This window comes from Atractosteus spatula, chromosome 12 (genome assembly GCF_055471065.1).
Source record: "Atractosteus spatula isolate fAtrSpa1 chromosome 12, fAtrSpa1.hap1, whole genome shotgun sequence".
Lineage (NCBI taxonomy): Eukaryota > Metazoa > Chordata > Actinopteri > Semionotiformes > Lepisosteidae > Atractosteus > Atractosteus spatula.
The window spans coordinates 19,110,235-19,133,216 of NC_142717.1; the positions used below are offsets into that span (position 1 = coordinate 19,110,235).

The 22,982-nt window shown below is 37.2% G+C and overlaps 1 protein-coding gene across 5 annotated transcripts in view; it reads right to left on the minus strand.

Moving 5' to 3' along the window:
- ripor2 (RHO family interacting cell polarization regulator 2) overlaps positions 1-22,982 on the minus strand; it is a 112,231-nt gene that overhangs the window by 29,612 nt on the left and 59,637 nt on the right. For all 5 annotated transcript variants that reach the window (XM_088928526.1, XM_088928524.1, XM_088928527.1 and 2 more), the window contains exons 2-6: positions 7,796-7,916; positions 7,212-7,367; positions 6,078-6,156; positions 5,523-5,546; positions 4,792-4,845 (exon numbers count right to left, since the gene is read on the minus strand). In XM_088928526.1, the coding sequence (XP_088784652.1) occupies positions 4,792-4,845; positions 5,523-5,546; positions 6,078-6,156; positions 7,212-7,367; positions 7,796-7,916 (434 nt within the window). The remainder of the gene's footprint in view (positions 1-4,791; positions 4,846-5,522; positions 5,547-6,077; positions 6,157-7,211; positions 7,368-7,795; positions 7,917-22,982) is intronic.

A 22,982-nucleotide genomic window follows, 5' to 3' on the forward strand; every position in this document is an offset into this window, starting at 1 on the left:
AATTACAGAACAAATATTCCACCTCCTCCATGAGCAAATTATACCTTATCTAACTGCCCTTCACTTGAAATGACAGTGCTGTTTCCAAATGTACAAGGAACTCACTGAACAGCTTTTGGTTTTTTAGACGACAACAACATACACAAACAAAAGGGTAAGATTCATCCTGCCATTGGTTAGCATTTAAAAAAAATACAGACCATCATCAGGATTATTGCTATAAGTTATCCTTCCCCCACAAAGCTTCATTTCTTAAATTAAAAAATGCTGAAAGGAATGGAAATTTAGATCTGAAGAGAACATATCTACATTTTTTTCAAATTAATCTTTAGATAGAAGTGTTACAATTTCACTGAAAAGATACACTCTTAAAATTGCAGAGAGTCAGTAATAACAAAAGAGATTTATGTGCTTGCTACAGTTTCATAGGGTGTGCTTCTATCAGTACCCATTATGGTTAATGGGGTTCTGCTACCAGTTACCTTTCAGTCAGACACTTACGATACTACTGTCACCTTTATTACTGAAGCAAAAGCTCTAAAAATAGAATATTTAGAGAAACCCTTTGTATAATTGTATCAGTGTAGGGTCAATTAACTATTTCTATGGCCATTAATAAAATAAGCCCCTCAACCACTTTTTTCCCTTATAAAACACATAAATACCCCGTTCTCCTCTCTACCACCTGTTGCTACATTTCCTGTTTGCCCTGCCCTCCTCTCTCCTACACAGGCAGGAAGTGGTTGTTGCAAGCAGGAAGTGGTACATTGCAGTCTTTGCCATAATAACCTCTTTCACAACACTATGTTGATATATTTTATATTGATGCATTTACACATAAACAGACACAACCCACATACAAATATTTTTACCCCCTTTCTTTAAATAACCATACAATACTGACTACTATAATATTGTCCTTTCTAAAACCTGTGACAGTAATTTCACAAAGTAAAAAATTAATGGTTAATATTTTTAATTTAATCTGTCATTCATAATGAAACACAAAGAATACATGTTGATTTCTGATAAATTACAAAATGATAGTGTGGTAAGCAGGCCAAAGATAAGGTCACATGTACTGCACATTCTTCAGTCTAGATTTGAAATTCTGTCTCCCTTTGACTCCACACGTATTGCAATGATTGTATCTTTCTTGCCATGGTGAGAGAAATTAGAAACATTAGCTATATTCAATAGCAAGCTGCTGAGACCCTAATTCAGAACTCTGTTTGCTAGGGATGTTACACTCATATGAAGATGCTACTTAAGAAAAGTAAACCCAGCAAAGTCTGTTAAAAAAAGAGAATACCAGCAGGAATTTGGGTGCGGCAGAGTGAGATCATTATCACTGCTTGACTAACTGACTAAAGGCTAAGCGGTTTAGTGGTCAAGGGTGTTACCAGGGAGTTCTCAGACCAAGCCCTGCCTTTGCTAGTGATCAACTTTCTGTTATACCCAGTAACGAATCTCCTTGTCCTTCAGATGTTAAAATTTGAGGCTCTACCACAGTAGTAGTTGTTGATGTTCACCCTCCATTCTGTGAAAGAAACTTTGAATAATGGTCACTGATGAATTACAAATGACTGTATTTTTAGTCAATCAAACCAAAACAATCAAGATTTTAAAACACCAAGCTATACATATCAATTATTGAGAGTAATTTTATTCAGGGCTCTATCCTAAGTTATTATTAAATTATGCTTTTAAGATTTATTTGTGAATAAATCTGCAATTGCAATACAGCAATGTGATATTTAACATTTTCATTACATACTGCAGTAAATAAAAAGAGAAAGGTACTGCATATTCTACCACTCTGGCCCATTTTAATATATTAAATAATTAGTTACTCTAAAAGATTCTTAACCTTTACCCTATTATTTATAAGGACAGTGTTACAAAGTGTTAAGTAAGCATGGAGAATATGGTGAAGGATTCGCTTTTTTGCTACATGTGGTGTTATATTATTATGTATTACAGGATGAAAGTAAACAACTCCTTAGTAGAGGATTTTTAAAGATCTGTGAAGTGAATTCTAACAATTGCCCACTGCTCATAGCAACCAAGACACATACACTCTAAACACTTGTGATATAGTGGAGTTATACTTAAGATAAGAGATCACTTTATTAGCCATGTACAATTTCTTGCATTAGGAATTTGTCTTTTTCGCATATCCCAGCTTGCTCTCCATGAGAGACACAGACACACAGAGAGATGCTCGGGGCCAGAGTGCAGGGTCAGCCATTGTACAGCGCCCCTGGAGCAGTTGGGGTTAAGGGCCTTGCTCAGGAGCCCAACAGAGTAGGATTCCTCTGCCGGCCACGGGATTTAAACCGGCAACCTTCCAGCCACAGGCACAGATCCGTAGCCACAGAGCCACTGCTCCACCCCAACTGTCCTGATTTTCCACCTCACACTGACAATTACATACAGTAAACCCCTTGTATGAGCAAAAGAAAAACAAAAATCCAGTTTTTTACTGACTTTTAAAATAGATTCTTTTAGATTTCATATTTTGTATTGGAGTACCCAAGGAAACATAAAGATCCTTCTATTTTACTCAATAAGAAAGAGATATGTTACTACTATCAACATTGAAAACTGTGCTACTTTCTTTTTTTTATGAAAATAAAAAAAAAATTAAACAACCAAGTCCCTGGTTAACCAAAGTCATTTGCTGTGTTAAAGTTTGTCAGGATGGGAAAATTCTATTATATTTTTATAATTTGCAAGTTTTCTTCCAGTGACGTATTTCAAGGTTATTGTTCAAATCTCTAATCATAGATGTAGTCTTTGTACCACAAAAAAATCTATTCATTTTTCCTGCCAATTGAAACTATTATATGTTCAGTCACCAGAAAGAGTTGTCAATAGCTCTTGAGAATACTTTTGACCTAGATTTGTTGCAGTTGTTTTTGCTTTGATGTGTAGCAAAAAAATGAAGGACCAGGAAAATGAGGTGAAAGATTAAGTGGATGAACTAGGGATTTGAAATGGAAAATACTTTCTGGTTTAGTACTGGAGAGGTCTTTAGGGCTTGGCGGGGTTCATACAGTGACTTCGCTTCTAAAGATTCAAATTTCCATTTTACTATAACCATGGATACCAAGGCTTTCACGTTGTTGTCAGATCACTGCTTTGATTACCTCTTCACCAATTGTCATATCGAGCATCTCTTTAGTGGATGAGTTATGAATACTGCAGACACGAATGTCTGGAAATTAATAGAGGGGAAAAAAGCACTGACCACTTTGTTTCAATTTTAGGGGAAGGAAGAGAGAAGGCCATTATGTTGAGAACTAAACTAAGAAATGAAGTGAATGTGCACCTTTCATGCAAAATTGTTTGACCATCTTAAATTTATTTGAATTACGTTTTGAACTACATCAAAAAACAGATCTCTGTCTTGTGTGGGGATGACACTGAGATAGTTAAGTAATGTGCAGGAGTAGCAGAGCACCTGAGTGCTTCCCCAAGAACTTTAGTTTTCACTGGCGCATTGTAGACAATGGAAACAGGAAGAGTAGCAGTCCCTGCTCTGCCATGAAAGGGCACTCAAACAGCAAAAACATGTTTGTGACATTAAGACTGACATCTATTGCTTTTCAGAAAAATGCAAATTAAAAGTAGTACAATACTGAAGCAAACTAATCATTGCCCAGATGTCTTTTCCCCATGTATTTTCTTCGCTTATGCAAGTATTTCACCAGATTGCAGGATCAGTACTTCAAGCTGATTTTTTAAATATATAAACCAACATTGTTTGGTTTTATATACAGTATATTGTTTACCTGACAACAGTGTCAGTTAAACAAATATTTAAAAAACGTGGTCAATATTTGAATCAAAATGCATGCCCACACTTGAAGCAACAGAAAGGTCACAAAGAAGGATGCCATTCCAGCTTGGTTGGTTGCTCTTAACTAAATGCTCTGAGAATCTCATCTTAGAGATCTCGGAGAGAATCTCTCTCATCAGCTGTTCCCCGAAAAAAGACAGAGCCTCACTACATGACTGTGTCCTTCTGAGGCTTTCTGGGTGAATGTGTATTTTCTATTTTAATTTGGACATTGACTGCATTTCTATATTGTTAATGTGTCTAAATTATCCACTTTTAGGCTTTAAAGGTGAACTGGAATGCTATTTTAACATTTCAGGGTTTGAAAGAGTTAGCATTGATGGGTTCATTTCAAACCACAATAAAAGCAAAATGTATACAGTAACTTGTAAAATGAAATTTCCATATTCTGCGTAAAGGCCATATTCTGCAATCCAGAATGAGGCAAAAAGGCATCATATTTTAAACAAGCAGGTTTGTGAATACATCTGTTTAATCTAATAGAAATATTGCTTGGTTTTGCCAACAAATACTACTTACTTGTTAACTCTGCATGCAGATTACATTAAAACACTTCTCCAGTTAAATTTCTGCTGCAAAACCTGTACTTATTCACTCGTACATCACATTACATTAGTCATTACAGTGACTAATGAGTAGGAAGGGCTTTTTCACATTGCAGTTTGTTTGCGACAACAATGGTGACCATATAGTACTTTCACAAAGTTCATGATTTTGTGCTTAATTCAAAATGTGTAAATTTGTTTCTATAAATGAATGAATGAATGATTTAATAGCCAGTCTGAGAAACTGGGACTGCAGTTCCCCTTTAATTATTAACAAATGTGACAGGGACACAAATGCACGTCAGTCAGAATTTGGACTCAGAATTCACATTTCCCAGGACAATCTCATAATTAAGACAGAAAATAACACAGCCTACGTACCTTGCTTATGTGGAATTCCAGCCTTCGGACATATCTTTCTATAGATTTGATTTGCTGAAAGAATAATGTTTTGGAAAAATGTACATTAATAAATGCATATTTCTAGAAAGCACATTAAAATAGTCAACAATAAGACCAAATGTGTAAATACACTAGAGGAATATGTAGAAACTTAGAACTGATCATCCACCCATTAAGGTGCACATGAACTAGGATGTGGCTTTCATTAAAAATATAAATTTGAGTAATTGAGTTGAGTAATTCCCTACTTTGTATATTACTAGCCATCCTTGCATATTATACTTATATTTTCATTGCAGGCTAAATACTATATTGAAACACAGATCTTCAAATCTTCAAGTGTTTGTTAGCTTAAAATTAATTAGCTCTCCAAACCGGGATTGTTTTGCACATTGAAATGTGCATTCCCAATTCAGGTTGCATATTCTTAATCTGTGATCAGCATACTTTATGGAAAACTAGACACCACCAAAGGTAGTGTGTGATATGTTGTTGATCTCTATTGTTGATCACTATCTTGATAAAAACATTACTGTGTAAATACTGCCTGTTCTTCTGTAAAGTATCTTGCACATTCTGGCTCAATATTGCATTTAGCTGACACCAAAGTGGACATTTATCTATTATCCAATTACATATTGTACAAATAGTCAAATTTATTCATTTTAAATCCTTTAAATCCAATAGTCACATTTCTCATCTCAACTCACCTTGTCTAGATCATACAGAACTCCCTGAAAAACAAAACAGAAAAACAAAAAAACATCATGTTATGATAATGCTTGAGTGTTTTAACCCTTCATATAAGAGGAGTGCACCATAATTTTACACCGGTTGCACGCATACATGATATGAAATGAGGATAAACTCCCCCTTTTAACCATTGTCAAAATGATCAGACACTAATCCACTAGCTTGGACCTCCTCTAACCTCACCAAGAAAACTCTAATACAGTTACATTCATAAAACCAAATCCCCAAGACTTTTAATATAAACAAGTATTAAGGTTAGGAAGTGCAAATCCATACAAATATGAATTAATATCTGTGAAACTGAAATGGTCTTAAAGATATTGTAGGTCAAACATTGGAAATCACTCCTGTTGTTAAAAACTCAATTGTAATGAAACTTTTTTAACTATTTTGAGCTCATGAATAAGTAGTCCTGCTTCATCATTATATGATCCACCTCTAAATTGTGTATTCTTAACTATATTGAGGCAACGCAGCACCTCACCAACGACTAATAAAGCCAAGCATCATACCAATCTGGAGTTTCTCTTCATGTCTTTAAGCTGCGAGGTAAGCTTGTCCAGTTCTGCCTGGTGAACCTCTAGATATTCACTGGAAAACAAAGGGAAAAGGTCAAGACTCATACCAGACTTTATATTAATTCAGTCTTCCTGGAATAAAGACTACACATAGATGAATACAATTCAGTACAAAATGAACTAGAATCAAAACCATCTGAGGGAGCACAGACCCTACAGTGCCACAATTACGGACACAATACGAATACCATTGAAGAAAGGTTTCAGAGCTGATCCTCTTCCTCTACCACTGTATCTTGGTCAGGCACTGAAAAAGGCAAGATGTGAGGGGCTCAACCAGTAAAGGTACAAGTGTGGCTTGAGCTCTATGAACAGACATTTTGTGTTTGAACTTGGGTCACGTCACTAGCTGACTATGACTGCAAATTCTCACAATTGGCTAAGCACCACTGGGGGTAAGGCTGTGATCCCAGGTCTCTTGTTTGTTCTTAGTGAAGCACTGACTCCTGCAGCTTTTCTGGGTCCAGAAGACACACAGTGACATCAGTGAGAGATGCGACGATCCTCTGTTCGACACTTACTCTCTTGAAAGGCACTGTGGAATCTGCAACCTTGATCAAAGAACAATGTCTCTGATAGGTAGTCTGGTTGGAGGACTTTGTCCCAGGAGTCATTGATGTGAAATTAGAAGTAAGCAAAGGAGTATTGATTGGGTGGACATTAAAATGAAAAACACTATTTTTATTGAAGCTCTGGTCTCACAAATTCCTCACAAATGGAGTCATTAGTTATGACTAATACTTTAAGATGGAAGAAATAAAAAAAAAAATACCTAAACTGCCTGCAATCCCCCAAAATATATAGTTTATGTATAGAATATTTTATGTGTAGTCATATATTTAGATATATGCTTTCCCCATTAGTATGTATAACTGGTCTAGTTACTGTATGTAAATAATATTGAGCCTTTCACAAAAATGTATTGTAAATAATCAAATAATTTTCGCACACATTGGCTGTAAGACAGTAATTAGCATGATTGTGTAAGCCTTTTTTACGGCACCCTGCTGCATGAGTAGAATGAAGATCATACAGAGGGAGAGCAAGGATGTGAAGCAGAAGACTCACTCTAATCCTCTCTTCAGGGCTCCGTACACCTCCTCTACTCTCTTGGGTTGAGACTCCTTGGAGCTGCTGCTGGTCTTGTGTCCTGACAAGTGCGTCTTCCTTGGCTTGGACTGGGGCTTCTTGGGCACAGCTGAGTTACCAATAAAGGAGTTGCACCTGAGGATGCACACAATCTATCAATTGTTGCAACGAAAAATATATTAAATCTTATCACAGGATAAGGATTTAGGAGCTGCCTGTATAGGGTGATGGTATCCTGAGTTAATTTCACCTAACTTGGCAGTTAAACCTGACTGGAGGCTTTCAAAGGCCTTTTTTTTCCTGGAAGAAAACTGGGTTAATTTTCAATGTAGTTAACTCACTGCACAGGAGGTGGTTTTCTGAATGGGAAAAAGGGAAATATTACTTATTCAATAAAAAAAATACTTTAAGCAACATTAGAAAATGCTGTTCTGCTGGTAATAGAAGAATCTTGATTTTGAGAGTTTATTTTTGTTTATCTATTAATTACAATGACTACTCCTTTCATGCAACATGGACTAATGTCCTGAGTCTCAAATACCATTCAGAAAGAGTCCCCTCACCTGGACCTTCGCTCCTGCAGAGTACTGAAGCCAGCAAAAGACTGGCTCCTGATAATCCCGTTGGGCCCTCCAGGGGAGTGCATCCCAGCTGCCATGATTTCAGGGAATCGGGAGGACACTCCTGAAACAACGGAGAAGTCACTTTCAAGGACCAGCAAACAAGTGTCTGATCACAAAACAGGCCAATGAAAAATAAAATCAAATAAGCCTGATTATGATAATGTAACTTCAAGTAATTATTTGTATTCATTTAACTACCTTCTTCTGTAAGATGAGTCTGATCCATTGATAACACAATGAAAGAGTTGACAAGGAAAAGGTGCAAATTTGTTTTTTTGTGCTCAAAACCTTGTAGCTAAGGAGTCAAAACTGGGGTTGAAGTATTATGAATACATAATACAGATATTTTCTGTGCCTTTGATGAAACAGAGTTTTTAGTAACATTAGTTGTTTCTCACAGTCCTATTAACAGTTTAGGTAACTTCTAACAAAACTGGATGTGGTATTTTGAAAGGGCTGAGCATCCTTTATTTCCTCAGACATGCCATTTTGCCAGTAACCAAGCTGAGAAAGGAACATCAGGTATTGTATCACACTAACTGACTCTCATCCCCACAGGGAAAACTGTTGAACAATTCCCATGCTCAAAGGGTTTTACAACTTGTGCTACTGACTTGCTGCTGGAGCTTGTAGGGTTTTTAAGGATGCCACTGGTTTACATAAACCAAGAACAGGTGGTCCTATTATACCAGAAGTCACATATTATATTAATCCTTAATATATACTGTATATCTTTCAGTACTGCACATTAAAAATGAGTTGATATCTGATCTAAGATATTTCAACTTTCTGTATTAAAACCACAAATAACACAAACTGTAGTACAAGTCTCTCACATTGTACTGCTGATGTCCCAGAACTGAAGAGTACTGTAGGAAAAGTAAGCTAAAACACAAGTAACAGAGCAAGGTCTGTAGGACATTTTAAGAACTGTACTTTTAATATCTAACTGCATTTTAATTTTAATATTGTTAATTTTCTAAGAATTAGCACAGCATTATGCTCCTCATAGTCTGGACTTGTCAAATACTAATATATAAACATCTATCTGTGAATGGGCTGTGTTCTATAGTTGCTTTGTTAGCCCGAGATTACCCTTCAGGCTGCCAGGGGCTCAAAACTGTGTGAGCAAAAAGAAAATCAATTATTTTGTATTTTTTAAGATTTATTGATTAAGTCACACACAAAAATAATGCTTATACAGTATAAGTGTAACTATTCCTTAGAGAACAAGAGAAGAATTGTCCTGCCCTCACCACAGAGTTTCATGCGAAGCTGATTTTCAATCACTTGTACAGTACATTCTAATTTAGTGACCTTATCTTCTACACACAAGCTGCTGAAGAACAAATATATTCACAACATTGAAAAGCATTCTAAAGAAAGAGTTTGTTTAATTTGGTGCTTGTTATAGACTACATTTTATAATACAAACTGCACACGACTACGGGTGATTGCCACAGATTACTTTACAATACATAAAAAACACCTTCTAGAAAGACTTCGGAAGGATATGAGTAGACTGCCAGAAAAATAAAAATTTCTATTATAAAACTCTAAAAATGATAGAGGTGTTCTCTAATGAGCACAACACAAAAATGAAACAAAGCTGAATGGCAAATTAAACAATGAGCACATAAATTAAATACAAAACTGAATTTCTTCAAAAAGGAAAACTTGTTTTTTTCAATTACATGAGTGCCTCAATATTTATATAAAAAGAGACAGACTGCCAAGAAGCAATGTCTGGAGTACTGATGTACTGTGAACTTGCATCGTGGTACCTGAAACTGTGAGATAACTTCCATGTTCTTCATTCCTGGTGGGTTGATAAGACCCACACGCCATAGTGAAGCCCTATGCTAATTCCTCTTTCCCTAGAGCCTCATAGCACATCAGGATGCACTGTGCCAATTCGGAAAAGGGGCATTAAACAGGATTATGAGGGATTAAATTATTAGAAAAGGCTGCAAATCTATAGATCTAGCTGAGCATTGTCGATTTTATTTCCTGAGTACAGCCATTTATTTCTTGCAATTTGAGGCTGACCATTTTAGTATGCCATGTTTAAACAGAGCTGTTTATCAAAAACTGAATTTCCATGAATTTCCAATGACATTCATAAGCAGCAGTGAAACATTTCATACTCAACATAAATGTTTCTAAGATCAGATGTTTCTGTTTCAAAATTTAGGTCATTGGATATTTTCTGCTTTTAACACACCAGTAATATCAGGTACACCCCCCAGATATGAACAATCTTGTCAGAGCTCAAGAAAGTAATCAAGGCTCATGCCTGGCTAATACTTGGATTTGAGATTGGCTGCCTTTAGAACGGTGTAAAGAAGTTTCAGAAAGAAAAAAATACAAACCCCATAAGCATGTCACCATCATAGAAAGCAACAGCAATAAATCATTTCCAGCATGGTGCTGGTGTGCAGGTCAGCTAACACCCAAAGTCTGAAATCCATGCTCTCAGCATGAGGCCCTATGGGACCTAGCAATGTGGCAGCTCTCGGGGTGGAAATCACACTGGGAACGCAAGATGTGCCACTTGCATTCTCTCTCACAGCAGGACTCCAGCTGGATTCCTTTTAAATCACTAGGCTAAACATACTTGGCTGCCAAGAACAAGGGACATCATGAGAACAAACATAAATAAGACTAAGCCAGACTTATCTCACAGAAGCTGTCTCTCTCTCGCACACACACAATCATTTAGCCACTCTATGGCTAAGGTCAGAAGCATGTGTGAACTAAATTATATTCAGCCTACAGTACATTAGCTGCAGCCTCATTTCTATGCCTGTATTAATTATACTCCCATGGCAACGGCACACAATATATGAACTGTTATATAAAACAACTGCCATTATAAGGCGCTCAAACAAGAAATGGGACAATGTGGTTCATGTGGAGGAGCTTTTGAAACAAAAATACAGTCCAGATCTGATAAGACTTCTTGCACTCTCTCATTTATAGACCTTCCAGTCTAAAATTGTTTCATGGGACATACATGTATGAGAAATTAGAACATGTATATGTATTGTACATCAGATGTCAATTCTAATTAGTTTATCTATACTCTCTGAATAATCTTAAATCACTGGAGTACCTTTTCAATTATGTTTTTTCACCTTAATGGTTACAAATTGTAATTCATTAAGTATAGATGTACAGTATGGTGCAGATCATGATACACTATATACAGTACAGCACCATTTAAAAATATATGCAATCGTTCTTTGTATAGTTCTTTGTTGAAGACCGAATAATTTTTTACATGGCAAAGGCAGAAGTATTCAGTCAATTATGGAGTTTCCAGTTCACAACTGTTTTATTTGACCCACTAGAAAATGTTATATCAAAATGCACCCTGGTAATCTGTTCAAGATTTCTGTGCATGTAACACTTGTCAGGAACCAGTGTGGCTATAACTGCATAAACTTCAGCTGTTTACTGGACTTTGCTATAGAACCTTGGAAATTGTCTGTAGCATACACTGGAGACAATTAATCAATCAGTGGGTCAAAGCTCACAACCTCACAATTTATTTTGAAGCTCCAGTGGCAGTGCATCCCCTAGCCCTTAGCCTTATGTAGTCTATGTAGTAGAAGACGATGGTGAAGAACGCAACAAGATGTTCACTGCTCCTCCTACCCCTGGACAGGCTCACTACATTTTGCTCACTCACCCTCATGCTCTTACCACTTCAGAAGATCTTAGCTATTTGCTCATCCCTTTCAACCCTTCTACCCCCGCTACTACTTGCTGTAGTGTGTAGATGAACTAGAGTTCATCTCAACAGATGACATTGTTGTTTTCTTCAGAATCACTGACATCCGCATGCTCTTCACCACTTTACCGCAACCCTCACCCTCAACCTACTGACCCCACCTTCTCAGTCCTTCACTGACCCTTCTTCACACCCCTGTTTGACACCAACATCTTCTTTTCCTTGACCCACAAACCTACCACTTGCATTTAACTTTCATTCCTATGCTGATGACACTCAAATATACATTTAATTTACACCTAATGACAACTCGTCAATTGTCACTAGCTAATTGCATTAATGAAGTAAAGTCTTGGATGAAGTGAAATATTTTTGTCACTCAACTCTGATAAAACCTAGGTTCTGTTGTTTGGAGGCAGCAGTGTGGATAGGACTGCTATAACCTCAGCACTCAACTCTGAGGGTTTAAAATTTTGCCTCAAAGATTTGGCACATAATTTAGGCGTCATTTAACACATGTTGTCGCAGTATCAAAGCCATGCTTTCTACAGTTAAGAAATATTGCAAATGTACAGGATGACGGGTCAATCTCAGGATTTAAATCCAAACTATTACTTCAGCCTAGCCTACTCACACCTTACATCATAGCTCGTTGTAACTATGGCTGCTGGTGCTGCTGTACATGCCATTTTGTGTCTCAGTGTTGGCCTTCCAGGTAGATACATCTGTTTTGACCAAACTATCCTATTCTTCTCCCCACATGGCTGGATGGTGCCCGAGCTGGGCACCATCTGAGTTGGATGCTGCATCACTGCCATGGATCCAAGAGGGACATCGCGAATATGGTTGGGCAGCCAGTTGACCTTGACCTAGAGGTTTTTTTCTCCTTACAGAGGAGTTTTTGGTCCCTGTTCTGTGTTGTCTTCTGGCCTTTTCTCTTTCTGTATTGTAATGTCATGTACTGTCACACAGCTTTGTTAAGCGCCTTGGGGCAACCTTGTTGTGAAAGGCGCTATATAAAAATAAACTGAATTGAATTTAGTACCCTGTCCCTACCCAACTCTTCCAGCCTCCTTTCCTTGATCTCCTTCCCTAGATATACTTGTCCCTCAAGATATACCTCTCTTACCTTGGGCTGTTTTCCCTGTTTCTTAAACGGGCCTAGATTACACCTCTCTTAAAAAATAGCTGCACATATTTGTTCTTGTCTGCTACTGTCTTAATCACTCATTCTCTTCCACCAGAATGTCAGTGTCTCCTCTCCCCTACCTCAAGTCCACATTCATTTTCAATCCTGACTATGCAGGAACCAAAAGATATTGCTCTCTGCTCACTAATATCCCTTTTCTGTAATCAATAATTACTCACCTATATGCTGTGTACTGCTCCATGGATACTGTTTACACTGCTCGGTGCTGCATTAGCATTGCTCATGTAACACGTGTCTACTTCACTGTTTTGCTATTGCTTGTTGTAACAGAGTGCTTGTTTTTTTTCTTTCTTTTAATGAATATGAAATACTCCAATATTTCCCTCTACCCTTCTGGTATGTTTGAGAGTGTGTATGTGATACGAATGAAGTACGAATGATACTTTTTTTGTTTCCCTAAAATCACTGCAGTGTTTCCTCTAGTGGAGTATTGTACTGTGTTGATCAAGATGGCCACCAGTCAATTTTCCTGTTTGTAGTATCCCACAAATGATCTTAAAGGGAAAGGTTACTGGAGAGCCATCTATAAATAACAGATGTAAGGTTATTTGTTTTGTTTAAGTGGATATATAACTGTTGCATGACTCTGTTAAAATGTATACATTTTTTTGGATGGTTAAATACTTTATTTTGATCAAATTGCCCATCTCTGTTAAATGTCTGTTAAAAAACGTGAGCGAGTCCCTTTAAGAGGATGGTTCTTGGAGAGGAGGGGCTTTAAAAGGGACTGGGAGAGCTCAGTATGGAGAGGGTGTCTTGGAGGGAAGGTGTGCAGAGAGTTTTCCTGTGAGGGTTTTTTTTGTTATCCCTATTTTGATGGCAATAAATCCAGTTTTGTTTGTATTTGAAGACTGCTGTTTGGGAGTTTCTTTTCTTTTGAGCCAAACCTGGTTGCTTGGCAGGTGACACTTGTCATTTTATATTTTGACTCCTTTTTAACTGTATTTGAATTATTTCATTTATGTACTGTATTTGACTTATGTTTTATAAAACAAACAAAAATTATAAAACAAGAATTAGTGAACACTTCATGAAAAATTGCTTAGACTTCAAAGCTTTAAATTTCAATGGCATGCTGTTTTAATGGCCCCCATTATGTGCAATGGGATGGTACAGAGACCCACCAAAGGACCTACCATATTCCACAGTTGTCTGAATTTCTGATGTTTTTGTGAAAGCATCAAAAGGGAGAAGCGGTGAAATGCAGACTTGCTAAATTTCCATTACACTACTTGCAGTGTTTCACAATCCCCAGCACATTTCGCCATAACGTCATTTCTAAAGGTATGAAAATACATTTTTGAGCGAGAACAAGATGTTCTGAGGAAGTGTCTTGTAGTACATCGGAACTAAAAGGTTCTAGACTGAATTTTTCTACTAGAGATCAGAAAACATAAAGTCCCTGCCAGTCTATAAAGATTGCACAGTCACAAAGATTCAAATACAACTAATTTGCATTAGAGCCATTGACTAATCCTGAACACCCTGGACTTTTGACACTATATGAAATAGCAGGGATATGTCATGTGTTTCTAAAAAAAAGCTAGGATAAATATTATTACTTCCCAGTAATTACTAAAGGTTCAACTATCCCATATTGCCTGGGCACATTCTAAATCACACATCTGATTGATATGTAGGTAAACACAGAAAAATGTTGTTGTATTTTATGTCATTCAACAACAGAGACACAATGTAAAAGAACCAACATCTTGGTGTCACGATCGTAAACCCCTCCTTTTAAGGATGCTCCAGCCCTTCCTTGTTTAGTTCTTATCCCCTGCACTTGCCTCCGGTTCCTGCCCCCTGTGCTATAAAATCCAGACGTTCCTGCCTATCTGGGCTCAGCTTTGGAAGATGGACGCCTGGAAGCCCGCCTACCTGCGAGTCCAGGAGCGACTCGACAGCATAGGCTTCACAAAGGCGTCCTGACCTTCTGGGTCCAGTACTGTGGAAGCGTCTGGTCCCGTTCCCCCCCTTTTATTCCCCCAACCCTTCGCCAGATCCTGCCCCGGCTTTTAACTCAGTTTGTCTTTGTCAGGATGGATCACCCAGTTTTGGACTTTGGAACATTCTTGAATTCGCTACAGACTCCCTTGGACTTGTTTGCCTCGGACACACCCCCCTGAACACCAATGCACCTTGAACACGCCCCCCAGTTTTCCTTCCATCCCCTCTGCATGCTTTTTCCCCCGTGTTTTCCTTACTTCTCCCCGGATTGTGCTGTCTGCATTGGGTCCTGAAAGAACACTTCGTGACACTTGGTAGTAATAGCCTTTACAAAGAATAATAGTAACAGCAATGCATACATGTGACCAACATTTTTCCTATCCACAATAAACAAACCTGAATACATCACCACTAATATCACAAAACTGGATGCATGTCATGACATATTCACAATTCAATCCCAACTGGTCAATTGTTTTATTTTCATTGAGATTGACATTATCAATATTGATACTGATATGTAGATCAATATGTAATTAGAAACGTTAGGTCCATTTTAACTTACTTATTAGGGTACTTAAAACACAAGAATGGAACAAATGATGCAACCAGAGTAGTATATTTAGACTTGTAGGAGGCTTAATAATGTTACTCATAAAAGATTAATACTTAAATTACAGGTGTAGTCCATGGGAAAATGCATATGTTTGAAATAAGAACTACATAATGGATAGAAAAAAATACAGATAAAGATGAATGTTCAAATTAGTCTAGCACCACAAGGATCGGTATTAGGACTACTAGTCTTCCTATTTTATTTAAATGTTTTAGATTCTGTTATAGTTAATAAATGCATGCAATAAAAACATGAAATAACCTGTTCATGATGACACATATACGACAAAGCGAAGAGACAATAAAAAGTCAAACAGAATGTTAGGATATATAGTGAAAAGCATAAACTTTTGGTCAACAGATGTTATGTTAAAATTGTACAATGCACTATAAAGACCTCAGAAGAACATTGAATACTTTCAATATGAATAAATTTATAATAGTCCAGAGAACAGCAACCAGTTAAATTAACAGTCTCAGAGGAATATCCTATAGTCTTTTTGTACTCTGATGTTTTCTCTGTTTGAGACTAAAAATATTTAGTTTACAAAAGGAAACGATCTGCGTATTCAGAGTTTTCAAAGACATTGACAAAACCTAATGGATGTTTCCAGAATAAACAGCTAAACACAGACCAGAGGAAGTGTATTAAATCTGAAAACAGAATGCTTCACAGGAGAAGTCTGGAACAAGCTACTCAGCTATGTTTTTGAAGCCGATATCCTATTTTATTTCAAGAAGCTGCTAGATGAAATCTATTAATCAATTTGCTACTAGCAAACAAAGGAGCTTGATGGGCCAAATGGCCTCTTTCTGTTTTTAACATGATATGTTCTTATGACATATCATTGTCATATGTATGAGATCCTCATCATCTGTGGATCACTTGAAACCCTTCTCTTAAAGTTTAAAAGGCTCATAAATGTCACTTCCATCCTCCTATGATGTCATGACAAATAAGAGGTTACGTACACAGAGCACCTCACAGAACACTGAAAAGTACACTGGAAACGTTGAGGGCCTTATTATTTGTAATGCCATTGTACACATTAACTTAAAAAATTAACCAATTAAAAATATAATTTTCCATACACTACTCATCTCTGTCTGTTCTACTGTTCGTGAACTTTTAATTATCTTATATTGAATGGAAAAAACAAGCAGTTACAAAAACAGCAAGAAAACACTCAAAAGCTTTTGACAATAGCATTAGCAATTAAAACTACATTCTTAAAACCAAGAAAAGGAGGCGCCTCTTTATCCAAAGATATAAAATGCCCAGCCATATTGTTGAATTAAAACTATGGCTCCTATCAGGAAATGTCTGGATGTGATCCTTGTATCAATAGGCTACTACCACATGAACAAGATAGCCGAATGGCCTTTAGTTTATAACTTTCTTATAATTTGTGAATGTGTGTTTAAGAAGAAAGAATAGAAAATAGAGCAAACAGCATTTATAAGGATTCAAAAAAATGTTCTGGTTAAAAAAAGTCAATAAGCACAGTTAAATTCACATTGTCAAGAGCACTACAGACAGTATGTAAAACATGTACTGTATATAAATGCATACATATTGATCAAAGAACCCAGTCCTCTGGAACAAGAGTAGATGGATGGAATGTGAAAAGTTGTATCCTAATACCCAATGCAGACTTACAAATTTCAATGTAATTCCAATTCAACACAAAGCTTACAGAGTAAGTTATAGGTCACATAGCCTGGGGAAAACCGTTTTGAAATATATCAGTCACAAGGTCTTGTCCCACACAGTGAACTTTTGTATTGCCCTCTTGCAACTGTTATCCATCATTTAAACTCCAAAATAAAAAAAACTGTCTGCTCTTCTGTTGAGGCCAGTCTAGCAGCACAGACAGATATGATTTTGCGCAATAATAAATGCTTTAACTGTAGTGTTTACATCCTACAAAACACTGCCATTATTTTATGCAGAGTTTTCCAATAGACTGTAGCTACTCTACAATGACATCAAGAGACTAAACCTGCTGACGGCTCTTCCTGTCAAGGTTGTAATTTAGAGCAGAATGCATAATATATTGTGTTAGACAAGATTTTGACATATTTTTAGCCCAATTATTTTCCATTCTTAGAGCAGGGTCATCTTTAACTGTAGCTGTCGTGAGGTGGAGTAGTGGATAGGGCTCTGGTTTTGTAAGTGGAAGGTTGTAGGTTCAAACCTTGGATAAGACGTTGTAGCAGTCCTTAAAAAGAAACTCCAATTGCTTCTTTGAAATGTAAATGTGTATAAATGGAACAGATGCATCAGTCAGGTAAGTGGACGTAATATACAAGTGGGATTGAATTGCACACTGTACTAGTTCCTCCATCTTTGAAGAGGATTGAGTCCTCTCTACTGTGGATGAAGGCAGCAGATGGCTGAACTCTGCCTCATGCTTGTCTCATGCATTATCCATCCCTGAGGAAGTCTCTTCATTTGACTGGAGGGTCCTAATAAGTCAGCCAGTGATGGTACAATCTCAGAGATATTCATTGATGCCATTTTAACATCAATGTAACAAGCATGAAATTTCAGTTTGGTTGAATACAGATGTTGGTTAATTCATACTTTCCACCACAATGTGTTTATACATATGTACATATTATATGCCAACCCTATCAGAAAAACAATGTACATAGAGCCCAAGACTGCAGGGTTGTATCACAGACTCCGGTCATCATGTTTAACTTCTTGTACAAGTTTATTCAATGATGCCCATGTTTCTGTGCATTGAACTTGTCAGGTGGTAGTGAACGTGATACATTTTTTAAGGCTGCAAGAAGAAAAAGCAAACCATTTATTTTTAGAAGTAGCCATTAGTTAGTTAATTTTTCTATTGAAAAGGTTTAACCATTAACAAACCCCTTAATTGCCACTATCATTTCATTATAGAGCTCTGACAAAGATGGAAAGCTTTCAAACACAATCAGCTGAAGCTGCACACAAATGATGCCTTAATGCATTTTAGAAGGATGCAGCCATATTCAAAGCATTCAGTCTCCTGTCAAAGTCTGCACTGTATTTTCTAAAAGTAACTGCAAGCTGTAACTCATCAAAGGTACAGCAAGAGATCATCTTCCTTCCAAAAACTGCAACACAGTGAAATTTAAGAAAATGTTTGTTTTTCTCTCAGCAGCTTCCACTTAATTTCTTTCATCGGATTTTGGATCATGAAATACAGTTCCTGTATCTCAGGGCTACTAAACTAAATGCCTTCTGTGAGGGGAAAGGTCTTCTTTCTCTCCTTAGGCATCAGGATGCTGAAGAGAGAAAATTAAATTATAATAAACTACAATTATTTATTGTTATCACATCGTTGCAGAATGGTGGCATAAATATACTATATCTAAAATATAATATGCTTGCTTGTTATAACATGATACCTTCTAGATAAGATATATGTAAAATGGTCCATTCTTAGATCTCCTTTCTAAGACCAAAATTCTCTTTTTTGTTGAGGCTTAGCTTATAACAATTCTTTCATCAACATAGCTACTGCAAATAACAAACTCAGTACCTCATCCAATTAGTAGATTTTTAGGGATTTCTGTACTGAACATCAGAAATAACTTCATAATTCTGAACCAGCTATAACCATTTGCATAAGAATGTATGATGGGATTAAATATAAGATGAGCTACTGTATATATCTGAAAGAAAACGGAACTAATATTAATCCCTGCTACTGTTTACAATTATGACAGAACTAAAAATAAATGTGCCTCTTAGAATATTTATTTTTTTCATAAACAAATCACCTGCATTTCCTGTAACCGCCCTGATGTGCATTATTTAATTCTTTAATTGTTAACATCTCTTTCCGTTTAATGGGAGATATACATCAGCCTGTAGGGCCTGATGAGATACCACCTTGTGTCCTGAGGACATGTGCAGCCCAGCTGACCACAGTGTTTACGAACATCTTTAACTCCTCCCTGTCACAGTCCATTGTCCCCACCTACTTAAAAAAAAACACTATTGTTCCACTCCCCAAAAAGGCAAAAGTGATGTGCCTAAACGATTACCGCCCAGTAGCATTAACATCTGTGGTGATGAAATGCCTGGAGAAGCTGGTGTTGTCACACATCAATTCCTCCATCAAGGAGTCCCTGGACCCCTTGCAGTTTGCCTACCAGAACAATAGATCAGTTGATGATGCTGTCTCCCTGGCTCTACATATAGCCTTGGAACACCTGGACACTAAGAACTCATATGGAGAATGCTGTTTGTGGACTACAGTTCAGCATTCAATTTCATCATACCCAGTCAACTGGTGACAAAGCTCAGGGGATTAGGTCTGTGCAGCTCTGTCTGCAACTGGCTGCTGGACTTTCTAATCGGGAATTCACATAAGGAATTCACATTTCTAAAGATCTAACCTGGACTGTGAACACTGACTCTATCATGAAGAAGGCTCAGCAGAGCCTTTATTTCTTGAGGTAACTCAAGCGATGGGGGATGCCAGTACCTGCGTTGGTGAACCATCCGCTGCACCATCGAGAGCATCGTCACCAACGGGATCACCGTGTGGTATGGCAACACCTCTTCTCGAGAAAGAAAGGCACTGCAGAGAATGGTCAATATGGCCCAGAAGATCATTGGCTATGGTCTCATCGAGATTAAACAGCTCTATGTGGACCGCTGCCGTGGTAGAATTCTGGCCATCACAGAGGACAGTCACCACCCCGGGCTTGAGCTCTTCACCCCACTGCCCATCAGCTAAGAGATACAAGAGCACACGGACACTTATCACCAGATTCTTCAATAGCTTCTATCCACAACCAGTGCGATTGGCGAACACATTTAGCCATGCCCCTCGGACCACACCTACACCATCTATCTCATACTGATTTCTTATTTATTGCACCTCTCCAGTCATTGTTTACATGTCTGCATTGTTTACATTCAAACTGTTTACTTGTTTACTTTTACATTGTCTACTGTTTGTTTGTATATTATCTTGATGCACTATCTGCACTTTGTGTTTTTACACTTGTTTTAACAATCGCGAGAATTCTATTGTTCCACTACATGTACTGGTTACATATGGCAATAAAGTTCAAGTTCAACTACATTTAGGCTCCGGAAAATAAAAGAACTAACAGCCTATTTAAAGAGGAATGTCATAAACTCTCATCATTTTTAATGATTTTCTTCAACATGATATTTAAATTACCCAATTAACCAGATTATTTGAAAATAATGTCTGCAATAATATGTACTGTCTCTCTGGACTACTCTACAAAATCTTCCAGAGAGCTGTCTCCCTTCCTCTGTTCTTCATTAAAAAAGCAAAACAAGGGCTATAAACACAAGAGTTCTAAACAACAACCCTATCCATCAAATATCTCCTACAAGCTTAAGACCTGGTACTACACAGATGGACTCTGAAATTGTGGATCAGAAACCTTATACCAAACACAAGAGTCTTACTGTCCTAGACTCAGGGACCTCTGCTCTATGGCGGGTTGCAGGGCTGTAAGCACAAGAAAGCTGCTACAACTCATCACAGTCACAATCGGACAGATTAGATGCAGCCGCATACCAAGAAGCTAAAAATACTGTATGTGTGTTTGGAGAAATGCAAACCCCCACATGTCTCCAATCAAAGGTTTGATTTCCTTGGTTTCCCAGGAGGGCCAGTTGGCCACTGATTGCAGCACCTGCTCCACAGTCCCATCAGCACTCCCAAAAACCAAGTCCTTGCCCATGATCCACCTGGTATGCTACACAAGGAGTGCCAGTTTTTCATTCACCAAAGTACATTACAGTCTGGACCAGATGCCACATTCCAATATATTTAGATCATAGCCTCAGATGTTCACATTGTTTCTTAAAGTGCTGAGTTATTTATTAAAACAACTTTTTACAGATAAAAATAATTATGTATTCATTATACCATCTTAAGTATAGTTAAAAAAGGGAAGAGGCTAAAATTTCATTATGTTTCATAGATACTTGAGTTAATACACAAGTAAATTATTTAACAATTACCCATTAAATGTACTATACAATGTACAGTAACACAAAAACAACAGTATTTAATTAACCTTAATATTACTATATCATATTTTTTGTTTTGTTTGTAGGGTACAAAGATCTAAGTCCTCAATTTTTTTACAAACTTTACTATTTTTTTCTATCGTCTGCAAACACCAAACCTAAAGCAATATATTTATAAAAATGAACATAAACATTTTGTTTTCAGACAAGTTTGTTTTTCAGATCAACACAAACCTCTTGACAAATAAGGTTGGGAAACAGAAGACAGAAAAATGTTCTTAAAAAGTGTAATATGAGTCTAAAAGAAAAATAATGATTTCATAAGAAGCAGCAAGTTACCATACTTGAACTAATACTCTCAATTCAAACTGTGCCGTGCTCTGGAGTGACCGGCCTGATTTAATTCAGCATCTGACTTGTGAAGCACACACTCTTGATATCTGTGAGCCACATTCTTTGCCCCAGCAGACTGCTAAGGGACAGCTGTGGATAAAGAGGCAGCCTTTGATCTTGGCCTTTTTTACCATCTCTGTGCGGCTGAAGTACAGAATGTCAGAAATCTCTCTCAATCTCACTCGCTCCCCTCCTTCCTGAAAAAATCTCTGTAGGTGGTTGTAAGGGAGGGACTGTCAGATATTTTCCACAAAGTATATCAAACACAGGTCACCCAAATAAATATTCTTGGTGTAAAGCACAAGTATCATAAGGAGTCACACATCTCATAACAACTGCAATTAATGCCAAAATGGTACATATGTACAGTATATTTCACCTTCCTATATACCCATGATAGGGTAAAAAGTAAGAGATAGCTGAGTCCTGAGAGAGAGATATTACAGTCCACACAAAATTCTGCAGCTCATAAAACTCAGAGATCTGCATGGTGATTAATTAGTTAATATAATTAATAATATTGGCGATTCTGCTTCAAACACACAATTAATTGAAAAGCATATTTTCAGTAATGTCTACTGCAATGAAATGAATGAAACAGCTAAGTAATGGGTTATTCCTCAAGGATTCAGAGCTTTGTGTAATATTGTATACAAATTGTAAAACAAATGTATAAGGCCTTTCAATTTTGTCCAATATTTTTGTGAGAAACAAAGTAACACATAAAATAGAATGGTGGGGAGGTTTTAGTTTTAAAGGCAGAAGGTAAAAGATTTTCAGATGGTTATACTTTGGACACTCCAGTTCAAAATTAAATTAATAGTTAAAAAGTTAATTTCTGGTATGCACACAAAGTCACACTCAGTTTACCATGTGAGTAACCAGTGCTCTGTAGGGAGAAAATGTTCTGGAATACTGTGTGGGTGTTCCCACTGTGCAGCAAGGCTGTGCAAAGAGTGAAGTCATGCACTTCTTGCTATGAGAGCTCTGTAGTATCCTTCTAAATTTTAGAAGCAACACTGGAAATCTAGATATTAATTCCTCACCTCAAAGCTACCCCACCTCACAGAATGCACACCCTGTTCTCAATATTGGATATTTTTTTAAAAAGCACTGTCATTGGTGGTGTCTTGATTCAATTACTTGGTTAACTTTCAGAAGTTAATGTGACTTTAAACGGTCAGGTCTGGCACTGAACAAT